An 18489-nucleotide genomic window follows, 5' to 3' on the forward strand; every position below is an offset into this window, starting at 1 on the left:
ACGCATTTTGAGAGAAAAAGTACATAGATACACTTCTTATAGCCTTGTCTCCAAGTATAAAGCAGAGTGAGATAAATGGCAGCAAGATCTGGGCAGATTTGTGGTACGAAGCATTTCTTTTTGTAGCACACCACAAACGATCAGAGGAGAAAGCGAAGTGACTACTGACGGAGATCAAAAGTGCAAGAAACCAGGTTCTTGTAGTGCCCATGAAACTGAGTGGCTCTGACCTGCATATTCCTTTTGGTGAAGGCTTTGATTCTTTTTCTCTCTATCTAGCTGACAAAGCTCGACAGCCTCACTGAACAGTGTTTTTGCACCAGCACTGCAAGAATATCTGCTCTGCTGCTTCTTCTCTTGTATTTGAACTCCATTGTACTCCTTTTGTTCTTCTATGCTGCATGTAGTTTTAAATCAAACTCCAGACCCCCAAGCTCTCTGTGCAATCTCCAATGTTGCTGTAATACAAACAGAAACTGGTCAACCATTTCGATTTGCTCTCGCGTCAGCCATATAATGGAAAGTGCTTCCAAACACACACTGCTTTCCCCCTCCAAATCAGTCTTACAATCAATACTGTCCTACTTTCAATTAAAATACCACCATGACAGATACATCTATATGGTGCTTAGAATCTCACAACAGAAAACCCATTACTTTGAATATGAAAGCTGGCCAAAATGATTGAATTCCTGAGGCAGCAGAAACGATACTGGTGATTTTATTCAGCACGTGTCCAATATGATTTTCCATTCGGAATCCACATTTTTTAATGCTTTTCTATACCATTCTTAACATTACCTTCAGCTTTTATGGAGTCCCTTAGAAAGTTGGTTTTTTCAATTTGTTTACCAGAAAACTTAAATTTTAATGATTAAATAATAGGACATTTATATACATCAGTGGGTTTTCTCAGATACTGGGCTCTAAGTACATACAATGTCTATTGAGTAAAAATAAAAAAGAAAAATTCCAGTCATGCAAATCATCTTACAAACCATGTTCCATTTGACTTGAAAATTTTTACTCTGTTACTGGCATATCATTTCAAAATTAAACAGATAAAATTTTAAGATTGCTTTGTCCATTTCCACTCATTTGTTTTGCTGTTTTGAAGAACTGACAGGCCACATGCTACTGCAGAAGGTACCGCCAGGGTAATAATTTTTCTGCTACCACCAACCAACCCCTTTGAGCTCTGGTGTGGACGTGTTTTAAAAAACCACCTAACCTTCAGCTAACTGCACTGGTTTATTTCTGAACAGCACATCACAATATCAGCACAGAGAGCACATTGTAACCGGTTGGGTGATTCCACTTAATAATTTTTCAACACTAGGACCTTTCAGCATTTTAATTCTGGCTTCATTTATGAATTAAAGGTCATATATAGAGCACAAATGAGGTCTAAATTTAGTCACAGCAGACCACAGTTCCACATAAAGACAAATCTTCAAGTTATGTTGACCTGCTAGGAGACAAAGATAAACAGTACAGCAAACATGTACCTGCAATGCACTGCTTCCCTATTAAATATTAACTGTTTCATTTACATTTAAATGAACTGAGCAGTAATGGATAGACTTTCCAGTACTGCTGTTTGGTGCTGCTGTCATGGAAAGAAGCTGAAGACAATGTGGGCTGTATGGGGGCAAATGACGCAATCTCAGCATCCACTCAAGTGACTTCAATGATGACCATTCTCCAGTCTTGAAATATAATCCTACACAGCATTTTTTTTCTCTCCCTCTGTAAACACATCTGTTCATAAATAACTTAGATGTCTCCTTGACATTCATGGTATGTAACTGAAGCTGAAGTAGAAAAGGATGGGTGGTGTACAGCACTGAGGAGATGTCACAGTACTTTTGTTCAGCATTTTTGTCAAGTGCAGGTTGCTAACATCAGCCATCAGAGACGGGAGGGGTGACCCACCCATATTTTTCATGGGTCTTCACCAAACTCTTAAATGTTGCTTCAGCTTCCTTTCGACTGAATGACTTTTTTGATTTGCCAGCTTTTCTGCAGATACGGCCCTGCGCCAAACACAAAAAGAAAACCTTCATTAAAGATGTGAACACGCATCTGGAAACCACAGCTTAACTTTCCAACTCATCAGAACAAGAGGCATTCATTTACAGGTTCCAGCAAGCATAGTTCCCAAACCTGAGCAGACAAATGCATTATTAGAGATGATTTAAAATGATATTCAGTGAACGGGTAAGAAGATGGAGGAAAAAAAAAGCAAATAATTAAAAAAAAAACAAAAGAAGGCATCTACAGGGCTGTTCCTTGCTGGTGAGCCCCTGTGCTGGCACGCTGCCCCTGCCTCGGGCTTGCCTCCCTCGGCGACCATCCTTCTTCCTGCAACCCACTCTTGAGAAACCAACAGCTCTGCCCTTCTAAAAGGAGCGCCTTAAACCAACTTGCTTCCATCTTAAATTGAAAGATCTAATTTGTTTATTACCCCTTCATGCCAGGTTTGATAATGAATGAAAATATACCCATTTGCATATACTGCATTTTTATTACCCTGCTATTATTATATTACCCTGAACTGCACAGCTGTATGAAAATTCAAATCTTTGTTTGGCAGTAGAGACTATTACTGAGTTATCAATATCTTACCTTATTTTTCACACTGGTCTGTGTCAATAACCAACTAACAGAGATAAAAGAAAGACTTACAGGTGCAAATTAATACCACTCTACAACAATGAATACCTTTAATAAATAAATAAATAAATACCTTTAAAGTATTTATGCCTACTGGATTTGTTACAAAATAGAAGTTTATTAAAGTCACTAGTCTAGTAATTTCAGTAATTGTCTGATAGATTGCACTGAAAGCCTTCTTAACATTGAATTGCATTTGATGAGCAGATACCACATTACAGTGTTATAATTATTAAGAACCGACTTAGTATGTTCTCATTTTTTATGTTTTTTAGCTCAAAAATCATCTTTCACTTTCCTGATTTTACTGTCAATTTGGAATTTAAACCAAAAATTGACATTTGTAATAGCATGCAACAAATACTGAGAAAATAGTGATGTATATTGAGGGAAGAAAAGGGAGGAAATGGGAAGAAAGAAAGCAAAATCTGTCCTCGGAGTATCAAATTTACTTTTACAGACTAAAATGAGTAAGATTAGTCTGCAGTGCTGACAAACAATTTCTTTCTAGAAAGCTGTCACAATATTGCAGAGGCTCTTTAGTGTTCAGCACTGCTCCTGTTACAGTAAAATTATGGACACATGAAAGAAAAAGCTGCTTCCTACTCGTGTTTAACAAATAATTTTTCAGTGCAGTTTGGGTGGTCTCTCAGAGCATACCTTAATCAAAGAGTACAAATACCCTCCAATACCCACCTCTATTTACTCACAGTCAATTTTCACCCATTTGTTTTTCCCCAAAACATCTGTTTTATCTGTCAATGCTTTTCCTCGCCTTTTTCCCTAGCTGCCATTTACAGACTAGAAATCCATTTCCTCTTGATAGACCAAAGAGCAAGACACCTTCTACATCTCCACACAAATTCACAAATTCATACGTCCCAAATAAGGATGATCTGAATGGTCCTCAATTGAGTCCCAATCATAAATTTTCTCAGAAAATGCTCATTTTTAGTTGTGACAGATGGAATAAATAAATAAAGCTGGGTAACATATTTTTAAAATCTTATTCCATAATTATAATACATAATTATATCATATATAATTATCAATAATAATTATTCTGCAGGAGTATTTTTGTTGTTATGAAATATTTTGTAATTTCTTCCTAATCTGAGCTTTTGTTGGAAGCACAATCAGAGAAACATAGGGAAAGAAAAAGAAAGTGCAACAAAAGATTAAATCAGCACAGAAAATGCTATCCTCAAAATATCACCGATTAAATACTTTTGAAAGCAAATATAAACTTACTCTGCTTCCCAATTTCTGGATTAGATCCATTTGTCATCTCCTGTATTTTGCACATTATTTCTTATCCTTTAAGGCTTTGATACTTTCTGAATTATATGCATGCACCTAGGACAGTATGATTCACATCTCACCTAGCTTTTACAAAATAATAATACTAAGTTGTACCTAGAAGTAGGACCTTTGCATTGTGAACAGCTCTTGTTTGGTTTTGACTACGCAGAGTTTTTAAAGCAGGAACATAAGAATTCTCTGGTGTTGTAATGATGTGGTAAAGATCATCATGTAAAATGTTACTGGAGCCATATCAGATGAAAGGAACACCATTTCATGAGTTTATTCTGAAACCTTTCTGTTATTAATGCAACAGATCATTAAAATCCACTTCCATTCTGGTACCATATACAGGTTGTATGTGAACTGCACCATCAAAGGCCAGCTAATTCTACCCTGCTGCAGTCCATGTATTTCTATGCTTATACAGGAACTATGGGGTGGCATGGTCAGCACTGTCTCTTATTAACCAACATCCTGTCAGCTGTTTATAATTTGGATAAAATTTAACCTCCTAGACTGAGAGTTTCCCTATTTGCTGCCTCAAGTAAACCTGGGGTAAAAAAAAAGAAGGCTGGAATTTTAGCTGACCAACTTCAGATGTTTTCAAGCCTATACTTGGGTGGTATCTACTTTCTTACTGATTTTTAGTTTTTTTGCTATTCTCAAAAAATTCTTCCCAAATTTAAGTAAAAATGTCATTTTGGATGTGATTATAGCAAAAAGTGTCAAATGTTTTACCAGGCACTGCTACCAGCCCTGACTACAGTTTATTTTCAGCCTGCTACTTAAACATGCAGTCATTTTAACTCTGGACAGGAGCCTGTGAACTGCTGCATTCTGTAAACATGGCAGTGATGGTAAATACAGTATGTACATATGTGCTGTCCACAACTGCATTTTGACCAAGCCCCAAACCACATGTGTCACTACTGCTGGGGTAAGGAATACAGATCATTTTCATGGCCAACTTTTTGATGTGTCCAGCACATCAAGGAAAGATATCAAACTGGTATCTGAACAAGATCAAAACATTCCACAGGAGGTTAAACACAACAGCAAAAACCCAAGAAAGCCTTTCATAAAGATATCGCTGTCGACTTCAGCTCTGAGAAGTCACACCAGGAGCTTATTTAAATACTTGCAATACTTTCAGACACTCGCAGAGTGCCTTTCATAAAGGGATAACTGAAAACCTAATTAAAGAGTTGGAGAGAACGTTTCAGATTTTACCATCTGCTGTGACTTCATGTACTTATCAAGATATAATTTTAACAAGCTAGAAATATATGAAAGGTGAAAGCAATGCCACAGCACCCAACTGGTTTTATGCAGCCGTGCTGAAGCGCAGGGGACCATGTGCTGCCTCAGCCTCCTCCCTCGCTCGTGCTCCTGCTGCGGCCAGCCTGTGAGGCACAGCGAGCAATCGCACACCACTCATCCAGGCTTTGCCCAAACTAACGTGCCTGCACAAGCAGCTGATAACATCAAGTCTAAAACCCTGATAATGGCGGGCAGAAAGACCTCCTGGAACACGATCTGCTGTGGGCAGCCTTCTCAGGACCCTGGCCGTACCAAGGGACCAACCACTCCCTCCTGCCATATTCAGCAAATGACCCAAGGTGAATCACACGTACGATTTGTCCCCCTGTCCTGGTTCCAGTTGTAATAGTTCATTTTCTTTCTAGTAGAAGTGGTGGCTTGAATTCAGCATGAGAATGATATTGACAACACCCCTATGTTTGATGCTGAGCAATGCAAGGATTTTTCACTTGTGCTCTACCAGTGCGCAGGCACACGAGAAGCCAAGAGGGAATATGGCCAGGACAGCTGAGCTGAAGTGGCCAAAGGGATGTTCCACATCACAGAACATCATGCCCAGTCTATTAACTAGGAAGAGTTGGCTGGGAGGGGCCAGTCACTGCTTGGGGATGGGGCTGGGCATCTGTCAGTGGATGGTGAGTATTGTGCATCACTCAGTTTTCTTGGTTTTTTTTTTTGTTTTTTTGTTTTTGTTTCTCTGCCTTTAATTACAAATGGGGATTTTGTTATTATTAGTAGTATTCTATTTTACTTAGTTTCAATTATCAAACTCCTTATCTCAACCCAAAAGTTTTTACTCTTTTTTTCTGATTCTCCTCCCCAGCCAGCCAGGGGATGAGGTGAGGGAGTGACTGTGTATTATTTGGTTGGCAGCTGAGGTTAAAACATGACACACCTATGGACCTCTGTGGTCAAATCTGGCAGCTTCTCTACTTCCAAGTGATGCCACAGTAGTCTCTGTGAACACATCTCCCCTTCATAATGCTCTGTGACACTGAAGCTTATCCTCAAAAATATCCAACTCAACAACTACTAGCTCTTTAATATCTGTCAGTACCACTGTCAGCAATGTGCCATGTCAATTCTTTCACAGCATCACCAGATCACAAAGTAGTCCAAAGACAGAGTCCTGTACAGAAACCAAATATAAAGCCTGAAACTCTTGAGCCCACTATGACCCACAGCTGGCCTATGGTGTCATGAAAATCAGGCTTGCCATTTCTTCTGGTCCTTCCTGAGTCAGTACAGCCTCAAGAGGATTTCTCTGAGCAAATGGAGTTCCCTCTCTCGTCAAATAAATGATAGTGGCTCCCAGATCCAAACCAAATGACTTTAAGACAGTACCAGGTATGCTTCTGTGTGTGTCCTGTTGGCACTCCCTAGAAGACAGGACTATGTTACAGAGGTCACCCTTCCACACGATCATACAATCACCAAAAGTATGGCTGGAAGGGACCTGTGGTGGTCTCCAAGTCCAGCTTAGACACTTGGAGATGAACTGCCAACACAGGTCACTGTGGCCCTGCACAGCCAGGTCCTGAACCCTTCAAGGTTGTGCTCAGTCCACTCCTGATGCTACTCCCTGCTTTATTAGGTCCCAAATTTTCAGAGATTTAATGTACACAGCCATGAGCCCTTACAGGGCTGATGTTATTGTGGAAACAATGTAAGCTCCCGTGCTGTAGATCTCCGAGGTGTCACAGCAAAACTTCAGTCACATCCAGGTGTTTTACCTGGACCAGCTATCAGAAAGCTGTGTAAATTTCCAGTAGTGCACAGTTAAGAGACTCAGAAGCAGGCAAACCTTTGTGTTAGCACAGCTCTGCAATCTCCTCAGCCCTGTGTACTTTCATTCGTCCTGGCAATGCAAATAACTCCAGGCTGGTCTCCCAAGGGCAAATCGCACAAGCCTCCTGCACATGGGGCTAACCTTGGCCCATCATGTAAGCCAGCATAAGGACACATGGATGGCTGCAGTTTCCTTTTCTGCTTCCACCTCTTAACAGATCTCTACAGCAGGTTCTGCTGACCCAACCCTACGTAAATGTCAAGAGATGGAAAACAAGCAGAGAGAGAGAAGCACACAAAAGACTGCAGAGAGTCACTATGCCAGACACAGCATGTATGGCGATCCCTCCATGGACAGGAAGATGATCCACAACAATATGCCAATTTTCCAAGTCTGTTGTGCCAGGTTTCTCCATGTATGACACAAAATCCATGGATTTCCTAAACATAGAAGCATGCTACGAGTTTCTGGTATGTAACATGTTCCGTAATGTGCCAGTGACTAACAGCTTTGGGCCACAACTATTCTATGCAAACATACTCACACATTTTCTGATAAGGAACAGAGGCACTCGGTGCTTAAGCCTGAACCAGCCTTATCCTAGAATATTTAAACAAGCTTTCAGAGGAAAATATTTCCACTGGCTTTAGAGACACATTCAAAAGCAGAGCGATGCTGAAGTGAGTACTGTCATGCTCTCAGTGCAGTGATTGCAATGTGTCACAACATCTCTGTTAGAGCGCAATATACACAGTCTCTCCCCCCAATTACACGGTTTATAATTTTTTCCTTCATGTACTGATGAGGCACAGTTAATCATGTCTCAAAAACTGCACACAATTTATATTGCACTGTATATGATTATTAGCTATAGCTAAAATAAAGTGGTTTAGAAAGTGATACAGACAAATACTCATAATGCTGCTGCATAAGTGAATTAAAACAAGGAGGTTTTCCTGCAAATGTGTAACTTCCAAAGCAGTACTTCCATGCCTTTTTTGGTCTCCTTTTTAAGAATTATCCATAAGAGAAGGAAAACACAGCAAGTTCTGGCTTTAAAGCATCCTATAAATTGTGTCTTCTGGGAGCATAACTGTTCTTTGTCCAGGAAAAAGAAATCTGAGTTGCAGCTGAGTAATTATTCATGCTCATTTGTCTGTGCCAGTAGCCTGGTGCCAGTAGCTCTTAATCGATACAAACGCTTACAGCCCCAATCTCTGTCTGACAGCTACAGAGCACTCCCTTGCTCTCCCTTGCCTTTCCCTAAGTCAGCACCGAGCTGGCAGTGTGATTTCAGCATAGATGAGGGTTAAGAAACTCCCTCCCTGCATTTTATGGGTGGGACAAACTTGTGCTGGCAAAAGAATATAAGAAAATTTGGGTGGCTGGCTACATTATTGGTGACTCAAGCATCTCCAGGGCTGAAGGTATGACAACATTGTGGGCTTCTGTCAAAAAAGACAGTCCTTGTTCTCTGCCATCAGAAGAGCACTTACTAGTCTAGGTGACAGGGGGATGTTTTCTCTGCTATGTATTCTCAGACATTTGCTGAGCTCCCTGGAGTACCCCTCTGTGAAATCAGGCACTAGCAGAGTTCCTGAGGGCCAGTCCAGGTGAGAAGGCTGGGAACATGACAGCAACTCTGCATAAGCCCACAGGTCCTCCACATCAGGAACCTGAAGCTACTCAAGTCAAACATAGTCATGGGTATGAACCCACATGGGTGTGAACCAAAGCAAAGCCAAACCAACCATCCTTTGTGACAGACTGTAAAGACAAAGGCACCACAACAATGCCTATCTTCACACTCCCCTAAATTTTACAATGCTAAAACGGAAAAACAAGAACAAAACAGTAGTAAAAAGCAGGCTGCCTCTGGGAACATCTAATCGAGTTAAACCCAAACTTACAAGATCAGAGTCACAAGTGCTTTTCTACTGCTATTTATATGAATGTGCCAATCTCTTGACTGCAGCATGTTTCATACTGATGCACATGGACATCTACTCATTGAGCCCTCTGAGTGCTTCAAGCACATATCCTCAAATAACCTTTGGGTCATTTATAAATTTGTCTGTACTTTACATGTGGGAAAGAGGAATATAGTGACATTATATGACTTGACCATGACTGCACCTGAAGTCAGTGGCAAAACCTGGAAGCTAAACTCAGATCACCTTTTCTCAGGCCAAGTGCTCCAACCTCCTCCTGCAAATAATTATAGAACACTTTGTGCCAGGTATATTTTAATGGAAACAATACTGTCAACTTTACAAAAAAAATCTAATATTTTTATAAATTCATAGAAAACTTGAAAAACTAATTTCAGTTTCTTATCTTTTGCAATGCTTTGGTTTTTTCATGGACATTATTATGGAAATGACTCCTTACTGCAGCTGGGGGCTTGTTATCATTTGTAGCACAAGCCTAGAAACAGGAGAAATACCAAGTCATTCCACAGCTAATAAAGCCTGACTATGACAAGCATCTGAGCTCCGGGCCATTTCATAACACAGGCTTATGTCTTCCTTCCTCAGGTTTATTTTCACTCATCTTTGAATGCAGGTTTGGGATTATAACTGACTTGTAACTCTATCAAGGAGTCACTGCAGAAGTTCCATGGGTTTTGGAGAGTCTGTGCAGCAAAGGATTAAATCAATGAGGATCATCGATTTAAACAAAGAAAACGCACAAGATCGTGAAGCAGATAAAAAGACATTTTCCAAGGACAGACTGCACGTGCATGAGCCAGGCACGCATCTGCCATGCATGGCTGGGGACAGACATACCTGATGTATCCTTCCTCAGCATGACTTTTAATGGGAATGGGGCGAATCAGACTGGCACCTTGACCCTGTTTCATGAGGAATCACCTGAACATCTGAAGTGTGGTGCCCACTTACCTGTTCTGTGCACAGTGCTAAAGACTACAAATTCACTTTCATCAAAGCACACCTACGCTTCTCCCTAGCTCAGGTGCTTTCCATTCCCAGTGCAGTGCTCATTTCACCGTGAGCCAGGTTAGGTAACAGTATCACATCCTTCCTGTAAAGCTTGTCCTGAGACTCCCAGGATCTACTCAAGTTACTGCAGTTTCCAGATGGAGTTAAAGGCCAACAATGTGTAATGCTCAGCAGCATCCAGAAATGATCTGTGGAGTACAACACAGACCAGACCTTGCACTTTCAAAAAATACAGTGACATCCAAGAGACACCTGCTATTCCATTTACAAGTGCGACAACTGGATCCTGTGCACCTTACAGATAAGACACATTTTGAGCCATTCAGCCAGCATACCTACCACAGCATCTGAGGTTCTCCCAGTTTAAATGCAGAGGAATTGCACCCAGCAATCCTCCCACCACCCATCTCCCTTTGCACTGAATGTCAGCATTACCTTTTTTGGCATTTACAAGAGAAAACTGGAAACTGCATGTGAAGGACTGAATACGTCAAAGAAAAAAAAAGCCCTTCACTGACTCTCACCAGCCCAAAGGAGCTGAGATGGCAAAAAAAACCACAGTAAATATAATGTTACTTAACCACCGTCCCACTTTGTGAGAGCAGATGCCCACAGGGGGACATGCCACAGATCATGCCTGGTAATCAGACTCCCAGGCTATGAGGAGCTGAATTACTGTGGAGTTACAAATCTTCAATCTGGAAGTATCTGGTCATGCATGGAAATCCCTGGGCATTGTGTGGATGCTAGGAAAGCTGCATATTTTCAAGGCTAGCCTGTAAAAGGAAGAGTAAATCTTCCTCACAATAGAAAGGGGATATTTAGGTTACTCCTTCAGGATATCACCCTTCGTGACTAGGCTTTCCGCATTTGAAAAAATACAATTTTCAATGAATTATATGACAGAGCACCCCAATGCTACATGGTTCTCTGCCTGAACACTCACACTGAAGAAAATGAACAGTTCTTATATAATTCAGGGAAGAAGAATCTTGCTCTTTTCAGCAAATTCAATTTTATCACAAAATCCAAAGCCACAATTCTTTCAAATTTTTATTCAGGAGATCAGCTAAGTATTGCCAGTAAGAATAAAAGCATGTTTTAAAATTAGTATTTGGCTTAATTTAGGGATTTCATTTATTTGATAACTATTTTAACAGTAATAGGGATAGTTGAAAGTATTTTAAAATTTTCATTTTTATGCATTGAAGGAGAAAAATGGAGATTATGTTCCCTCTGCTTTTTAAAAGAATTAAACCAACCTCCTATTTCAATGAGTTGGAATCCCTGTGTCTTCATTCGTCTCAGTGGAATATTTGCATAATAATAGTGGACGGTCAGAACACCAATATATCAGAGTACACATGAACAATTATTTTTTCCAGCCTGTCTAGCAGGCCCAGCATCTCAATACATATGCTCCCACTTAAACTTCAGCTTCTAGTCCTATGTTTCTCAAATGAAATGAGAGACATCTTAGAAAAGGCCAATAGATCTAATTTTCCTCTGTAGACAAACAATATTCTGCTATCTCTTTGGCCCAGCATTTATACCTTTTCATGGGAAACAAGTCCCCTAACACAATCTTGGTCTCCTCTGTCATCCTTGTATATGAGTCAATGTTTTTCACCCATGGACCTAAAGCAACATTTTCCCTCTGGAGGATAACCATCACCACTTTCTCTGGCAATTAATCAAAAGCAAAAAGTAAAACAATTCAGTTTTTTAAGGTCCTAATAGGACACAATGGCTTCAAATAATTCAGAAACCACTGTGCTCTCTGTACATTTCTGCAGCTTTTGAGATTAGCTGATTTATTCATAGCTACACTCCTCAAACCCAGCATCTGGAGTATGAAAACCCATGGATCTGCAATTAATTTCTGCTATACATATTTGAAAGACCTGGAGTCTGCTGACCTCCTGGACACCGTGCAAGTCCCATCTGCTATCTGCTCGCTCACACTTTTGTTTGGAAGGTTGAAGAGGGAGTAATTTAGACTATGATTAACAGCTACCTTCTATAGCTGTTTGCTATAAAACTAGCCCATTTCTGCTGTTTGAATCTGGTAAAGCTCAGCTGGGATATTTGAATCTTTAAAATGGAGAGATAAATCCATTAAATAGTTGTACAAGGCACAAAACATTTGAAGTAAACAAAAAGGGTTCCACTGAGGTATTTCTAATTTTACAATGTTACAAAGGGATCAAAGACACCAACAACTTTTATTTGAATTCAGGAACTTTTCTGATACAAAAATAAAGCTTAATAATAAAGTATCTTTTGATTTTTATTTAAATCATTATATAGAAGCCCACAACAGCAACAATACTCAGAATTAGGGGTACCCTGTTCCTATTGTAATATGTCCTGGCAAAATTTCAATGTTTCTTGTATTCCCTGCAAGAATACTTGAAAAATGCTCCTCCTATTCACTGAAAGAACAAGGGAGTACTTCCCTCAAAACGAGGACCTTTTTTTGTGACAATCTGCAGAGCTGACAGTTACCTGACAGCTGCTTTGCCTGGCAGTCCGGTCCCCAGCCTCCATGGACAGAACAAGGGACTTGTGAAAAAGAGGACAAGGCATCTACTGGTCAGCACTACTGCAAGCTTTCATCTGAATTCCCCAAGGCATCAGATGCAGCTCTGTTTTTTGTTCTCAAAAAAAGAAAAAAACAAAACCTTGATGCATTACTTGGACACTGGTGTGTATAGCTTTGTCCTCTTTTAAACATCCATCAAACTATTCTGTCCAGTGAGAAACAACGTACTTATTAGAAGACACAAAAATCTCTCTTAGTTTTGGACAAAGTCCACCCCTTTTCCTTTGGGACCACATCATCTACCATGTTTTCAAAGGAGGAGACTACTCCTCCCTGAAACGTGGGCATTGGTCTCATCTGTGTGCACTGTCGCTCAAGGAGAGCCATGATGAACGTCCTGCTGTGACACCCCTCTCCTACAACCAGTACTATTCCTCCTTCCTTCTTTCCTTCAATAATTGATATTATTATGACAATGACACCATTATCTGGAAGTGGAAAGCAACCGACTATTTTTTAAACCTCTCTCTGAAATGATCAATAAATCATTTTAAAGGGCTAAGAAGGAGTAATGCTCGATGGACCACCTCAGTGGCCTGGACAGACACAGAGACAGGCAAGGGAAGCTCTGCCTAGACAGACATGTCAAACAGTTGCCTCCACAACCATAAACAACTGGTATTTAAATTATTTCATTAGCATCACCCCACCTCCCTGGCTGGCACCCCAGCTCTGCGGTGGCTCACAGCAAGTGTTTCGCTGGTTCAGCAGGGTCAAGCTCTTGCCTGTGATGACAGGAGCCAGCGAGCAGCTGACTGTGCAGGAAGCAAGTACAAAGTCATCCCTTTAAAAGCAAGGCTACAGTTGAGTTAAGGACAACACCAAGTTTTTTAAAATAGGATTCTGATCCCAGACAGATAAACAGTCTTTGGCCTTTGATGTACTGAGAATTCCCCTCAAGATACTGACTAGAGTTGTGTGAATAATTGATTTTCTCAGCTGAATAGCTGAAGCAACCAACCAAACAAACCCCAACTTGTTTGTCAATTAACATTTTTTCCTTGAAAACTGTGGGGGGAAAAAAGTTAAATTTGGGGCTGTTGAATTGTTATATTAAAACAAAAGCAATCCCTCTTCCATTCTGAACACTTTTATTTACAGACAAAAAAAAACCCTAAAAATACAATGCTAGATTCATGATGGGAAGCTAGAGTGTGAATCCCATAAGGTAGGGCACCTCTCAAGCAAGGTCACCTGAGGCATATCATTCTTGCTTGGTGAAATCTAGAGAAACAGCAGCACTGCTTTAAAATCCAAACCCTGGGAGGTGTGCTCAGGTCTGGGAACTTGGACACAGATTTTGCCACTTACAAGTGCAATGCTGAAAAGTAACAGAAAAGTGCTAACTCTTAATTTCTCTGTTGCATATTTAAGTCTCTGTACAGACACAACTCCTGAGTGACATCCCATGAGATGTCAGAATGACTTACCTCAATTTCTATTCTATTCTTCTAAATGGTCTGTGAAATCCATGAAAAAACTTTTGAGTTTGTCAAGAATCTTAACTGAGAATGTATTTTCAATGTTAATTTTATCTGCTTTTGGATCATTTTGTCAAAAAAGAGAAGGTCATACATGCTCACAGCTACTACAAGCTCTACCAGGAGACCAAGAAGTGATGTTTCTCTTTGAAGAACCAGCAGAAAATGACAGTGTCACAGCTAGCTCAGCAAAATGGGACTGACGAGAAACATCCAACGAAATGAGCCACCTTGGTTTGATCCCCTGAGCTGCCCCAAGGAGGAAGGTGTGCCAGCAGAATGCTCAGCCCTGCCCAGTCACCCTGGCACCCGTGCCAGCCAGGTGCACTCTTGGATGCGTCACAGGTTGGAGTATTCAAGGTGATTTCATGCTAAATCACTGCTGGGAACCAGTGAATCACTGCTGGGAACCAGTGACATTTCTCTGGAAGGTCCCTTTGACTCACTGGTGGCAGCAGTGCCCCATCTCCTCCTGAGACTGATGGCTGCTGCCATTTGCTCAGGCAGACTCATTCTGAGGCGATGGAGAATGGCCCTCACCCTTCCAGCCTTGCTGATGAACTGCATCTTGAATATTTCCTGCTGTTGCAGGTTGCAGGCTGCTTACAGAAATTACACAATTAACCTGGTGACAGCCATGGCTATTTGTTCAGGATGGCTCCTTGCAGGCAGCAGGACTGCCCACGGCACGGCAGGAGTCACCCAAACTGGGCCACACAGCGCTGGGGAATGCAGCACCGCAGCCCTTGATGCTCCATCGGCTCCGTTTTTATTTTTAAAAATGAACTGGTCTAAAGTGGATCACCTGTAATATGAAACAGGGATAGGGGAGCACCAGTTGTATTTTGAGCCCTATTATGCAATGGAGTGGGGATTACATAACGAAGGGAGTGCAATTACAGAAACGTGGCTCCCATGACACAGAGCCCAGCTACGGTGACAGGCCGGCAAACCCATCACAGGCAAGATCTCTCTAACCCAGAAAATAAATGTATTGACCGTACTGCCTAATAGCCCTTCCACTTGGATTGAACAATCTGAGAGGTTGACACATGCCATGCTATATCACTTTAACTACTAAGTTACTGTTGGCAGTTTATTTCTGACTTTTTGTCATAATTGACTTTGCAAACTTCTGGAAGAATGTTATTGAACCTCTTGCTTTTTAAATGTGTTTATTAATTATGCACACATAAACACCCTCTGATAATCAAAAATTGCTACTACTCTCTGGAAATCTCGTAAGTGGTTTAGGGAAGAAAATTGTCAGATTATATAGGTGAGAATTTATTACTAATAAAACAATTCAGTGCTTCTCTTCACTGAGCCATTTTATGATCCCAGTAAATATTCACTGAACCCCTGTAACTGTCAACACTGCACAAAGAGGCTTAATTGTTACAAAATGAGAGAATTTAGAATTGTCCTTCTAAATTTTTGTAACAAATAAAAAGAACTATGACCTCTCTAAAAAGTGACAGGTTAACAGTGTAATGTAGTAAGAGCAGCTAAAAAACTTCAATGTATCTCAGCCTCTGTGTTAATTAAAACTTTCTTTTTTTTCTTGGTAAATGTTTTTTATATCCCAAGGTGACCTAGGAAACTTGACCTCTGGAATTGAAGTGCAGAGAAAAATACAATCTGATTTTAAAAGAAGGGGCAGTAGGCCCAAATCAAATAGGTTAAAGGGAGGACAAGCCACTTACAAAAGAGCCTGTTGAAAAATCAAAATTAATTTCAGTCTTAAGAATAAACAAGCCTTTACTTCTGCTCAGGCAAGCAATTCCATAGAAGTAACAGGAGTAACCTCATTTTCAAGCAAATAAATAGTAGGTTATTATTTACTTTTTCCCCACCTTCTTGCCAAGATAGAAATTTAAGAAGTTACTCAGTATAATTTACCGACAGACACGGAGCTGTGCATGTCCCCCGAGTTCAAGGGCATTCACGAACAGGAAAATCACCCTGTCACAGCCCAAGTGCCCTGTCACTGCCCACTATAAACGGGTAAAAAGAGCTACTGGCTACCCAGCACTATTTGCCCATTTATTAAAAACAGTTTATTTTCTACGGATATTCTGCAGCCGAAAAAGGGAAAAAAGCCCAAAAAACAGTGTAAAATGCACCGATTCAGGTCAGACGAGATCCTCCTGCCGGGAGAACCGATCACCTCCTTTGAACAGGAGTTGGCAGGAACCGTCTGGCTGTTGCAGCTGCAGTACCTCGCCCAAATTACTTGTTCCTTTCGGGCCGGACGATTCGAAGTACAACCTGTACAAGTTTGCCAGCAGCTCGGGCAGCGACTGCCGGCGTGCCCCCGCGGGCCACCTGAGCGCAGTGTGCCAGCCCCAGAACCGGGCTCGGCCCCCATCCCCAGAGGGATGCTATGCGGGACAGCGCAGACAAAGACCTGCGGGCAGCGGCTCCAGCGTCGCGCCCTCCGCCAGCGGCAGCACTGCACGCAAGGGACCACCGAGTATGGCCGACTGCTTGGTGAAGGGCAGGAGGCACCAACCCCAAACCCCACTGGAGCCCGGAGAGCCCCCTTTTGCTGTGGGGCGAAGGAGGTGCCCATCAGGAGTAACGAGCACGGTATCTTGGTGTGCCACAGGCGGCAGAGCCAAGCACAGGGACAAAAGCTGGGCGGGAGGACACGATGGATGCACGTGCTCCCCGTCCCTCTAAGCTGCACCGCTGCCGCACCTACCGGAGAAGGGACCCCGGAGCCAAACTCGTGTGTCCCTGCCTCCGCCTCGCCGGTGACACCCGGTACTCGGGAAGGACCGGGCCTGGGGACGGACAGCCACGGGCCGGCCGCCTCTGGGGTTCCCACCCGAACACCGCTCAGAGCCGCATCCCGAGCGATGGGTGCGTGCGCTCCTCCCCGCGCAGGGAGCCCTACCTGCCCCTTGACCAGGCTGGCGGCGAACTGCCTCATGACGGCCTCCACGGTGTAGGCGCTGGACCAGCCGCGGGGGGTGAGCAACTCCATGCAGATGGCCCCGCCATCCAGGACGTAGCCGTTCTCCAGGCGGGGGCTAAGCACCCTCATGAAGGGCGGCGAGAAGGGGAAGTTGTCGGGGAAGGTGAGGTTGAGCAGGATGTACTCCGTGTTGGTCTCCTTCATGTCCTGCCACAGCACCGAGTCCTTGTCCACCTGGTGCAGCTTCACGTTCCAGTCGAAGAGGCTCTCGTCCACCAGCTCCACCGAGATGAAGCGGTCGCTGAGCCGCGCGATGTCCTGCAGCTCCTTCATCAGCCGCCGGGTCCGCACCTGCGTGCAGTGCTGCTGCCGGCCCGCGGGCACCAGCGCCGCCGGCCCCGACCCGCACCCCGGGCCGGAGCCGGCGCCGGGCCGCTGCGCCGCCTCCTTGCCGGCGCCGGGCTCCTTGCCCACCTCCCGCGGCTTCTCCCGGCCGACTCCCGAGCGCGCCTGCTGCGGGGGCTGCTTGGCCGGCTCCGGCGCCTTCTTGTTCTTGTGGCCCCCGGGGCTGCCCTCGCTGCTGCTGCTGCTGCAGCCGCCGCCGGGGGGGCCCTGCGGGTGCGGCTTGTTGCTGCTGTTCTTCTGGTTGCCTCTGCCGCGGAGCGAGGAGCCCTGCTGGCTGCTGCTGCGGTGGTGGTGGTGCTTGGGGTCCTCCGTGTCCCGGCTGTGCAGCCGGATCAGCCCGATTTTCCGCAGCAGAGTGGCCATGTTGTGCGCGGCTCTGCGATGCCTCCCGCCTCTGAGCACCGGTGCGGCTCTGGTGTGGTTATTATCAATCTATAGCCCGGCTCGGCGGTTGTGCTGTTGGCGGGCGGGCGGCGAAGCGCCTCTCTGCCGGTCCGGGCGCGGAGAAGCGGCGGCGGCGGTGCCGCCGCGGTGCCGGAGGATGTACGGCCGCCGCTCAAACGCCTCCCCTGCCTAGAGCTGCGGCGGGCAGCATTGCCGCAGCGGGGCTGCTCCCGCGGACATCACGGCCCCGCCGCCGTGGCCATGATCCCGTGAAAAGGAAGGCGGAGGAGGGTGGTGTCGCGGGAGAAAGGTAGGAAGGCAAAAAAAAAAAAAAAAAAAAAAAAATCCCCCAGCCTCCCGCACGGGAGAGCCCCCTCCCTCCCCCCGCACAGCGGCGGCGAAACCGCCTGCGCTGCAGATGGCTTCCCCGGCACCTTCGGATCGCGCTCGGCCGAGCCAATCCCCGGCGGCTCCCGGCGGGCCGGGCCCCGCGCCGCTCCGGGCGCCTCCCCCCGAGGCGGGAGGGGGGTCGGAGCCCGCCCGCGCAGCCCCCGCTGCGCCCGCGGCGCGCTCGGCCCTTTGTTCGGGGAGAGGGGCCGCCCGCCCGGGCAGCGCCGCCACAGCCCCGCCGCGCCCCC

At 44.1% G+C, this 18489-nt stretch overlaps 1 protein-coding gene across 1 annotated transcript; it reads right to left on the bottom strand.

Annotated features, from left to right (window-relative positions):
- Positions 1-705: 705 nt before the first annotated feature.
- UBE2QL1 (ubiquitin conjugating enzyme E2 QL1) lies at positions 706-17967 on the bottom strand. Its single transcript, XM_021546894.4, has 2 exons — positions 17042-17967; positions 706-2036 (listed from the first exon to the last, which is right to left on the bottom strand). The coding sequence occupies exons 1-2, from the start codon at positions 17828-17830 to the stop codon at positions 1905-1907; spliced, it is 921 nt and encodes a 306-aa protein (XP_021402569.1). The 5' UTR covers positions 17831-17967; the 3' UTR covers positions 706-1904.
- Between the last annotated feature and the right edge of the window lie 522 nt (positions 17968-18489).

This window comes from Lonchura striata, chromosome 2 (genome assembly GCF_050655825.1).
Source record: "Lonchura striata isolate lonStrDom1 chromosome 2, ASM5065582v1, whole genome shotgun sequence".
Taxonomy (NCBI): Eukaryota; Metazoa; Chordata; class Aves; order Passeriformes; family Estrildidae; genus Lonchura; species Lonchura striata.

Excerpts from the sequence above, each read along its gene's own strand:
- UBE2QL1 (XM_021546894.4), bottom strand. The coding sequence starts at position 17,830 with ATGGCCACTCTGCTGCGGAAAATCGGGCTGATCCGGCTGCACAGCCGG. Across the intron at positions 2,037-17,041 it reads CCAGCCTGGTCAAGGGGCAG|GGCCGTATCTGCAGAAAAGC; the intron begins GTAGGGCTCCCT and ends TGTTTGGCGCAG.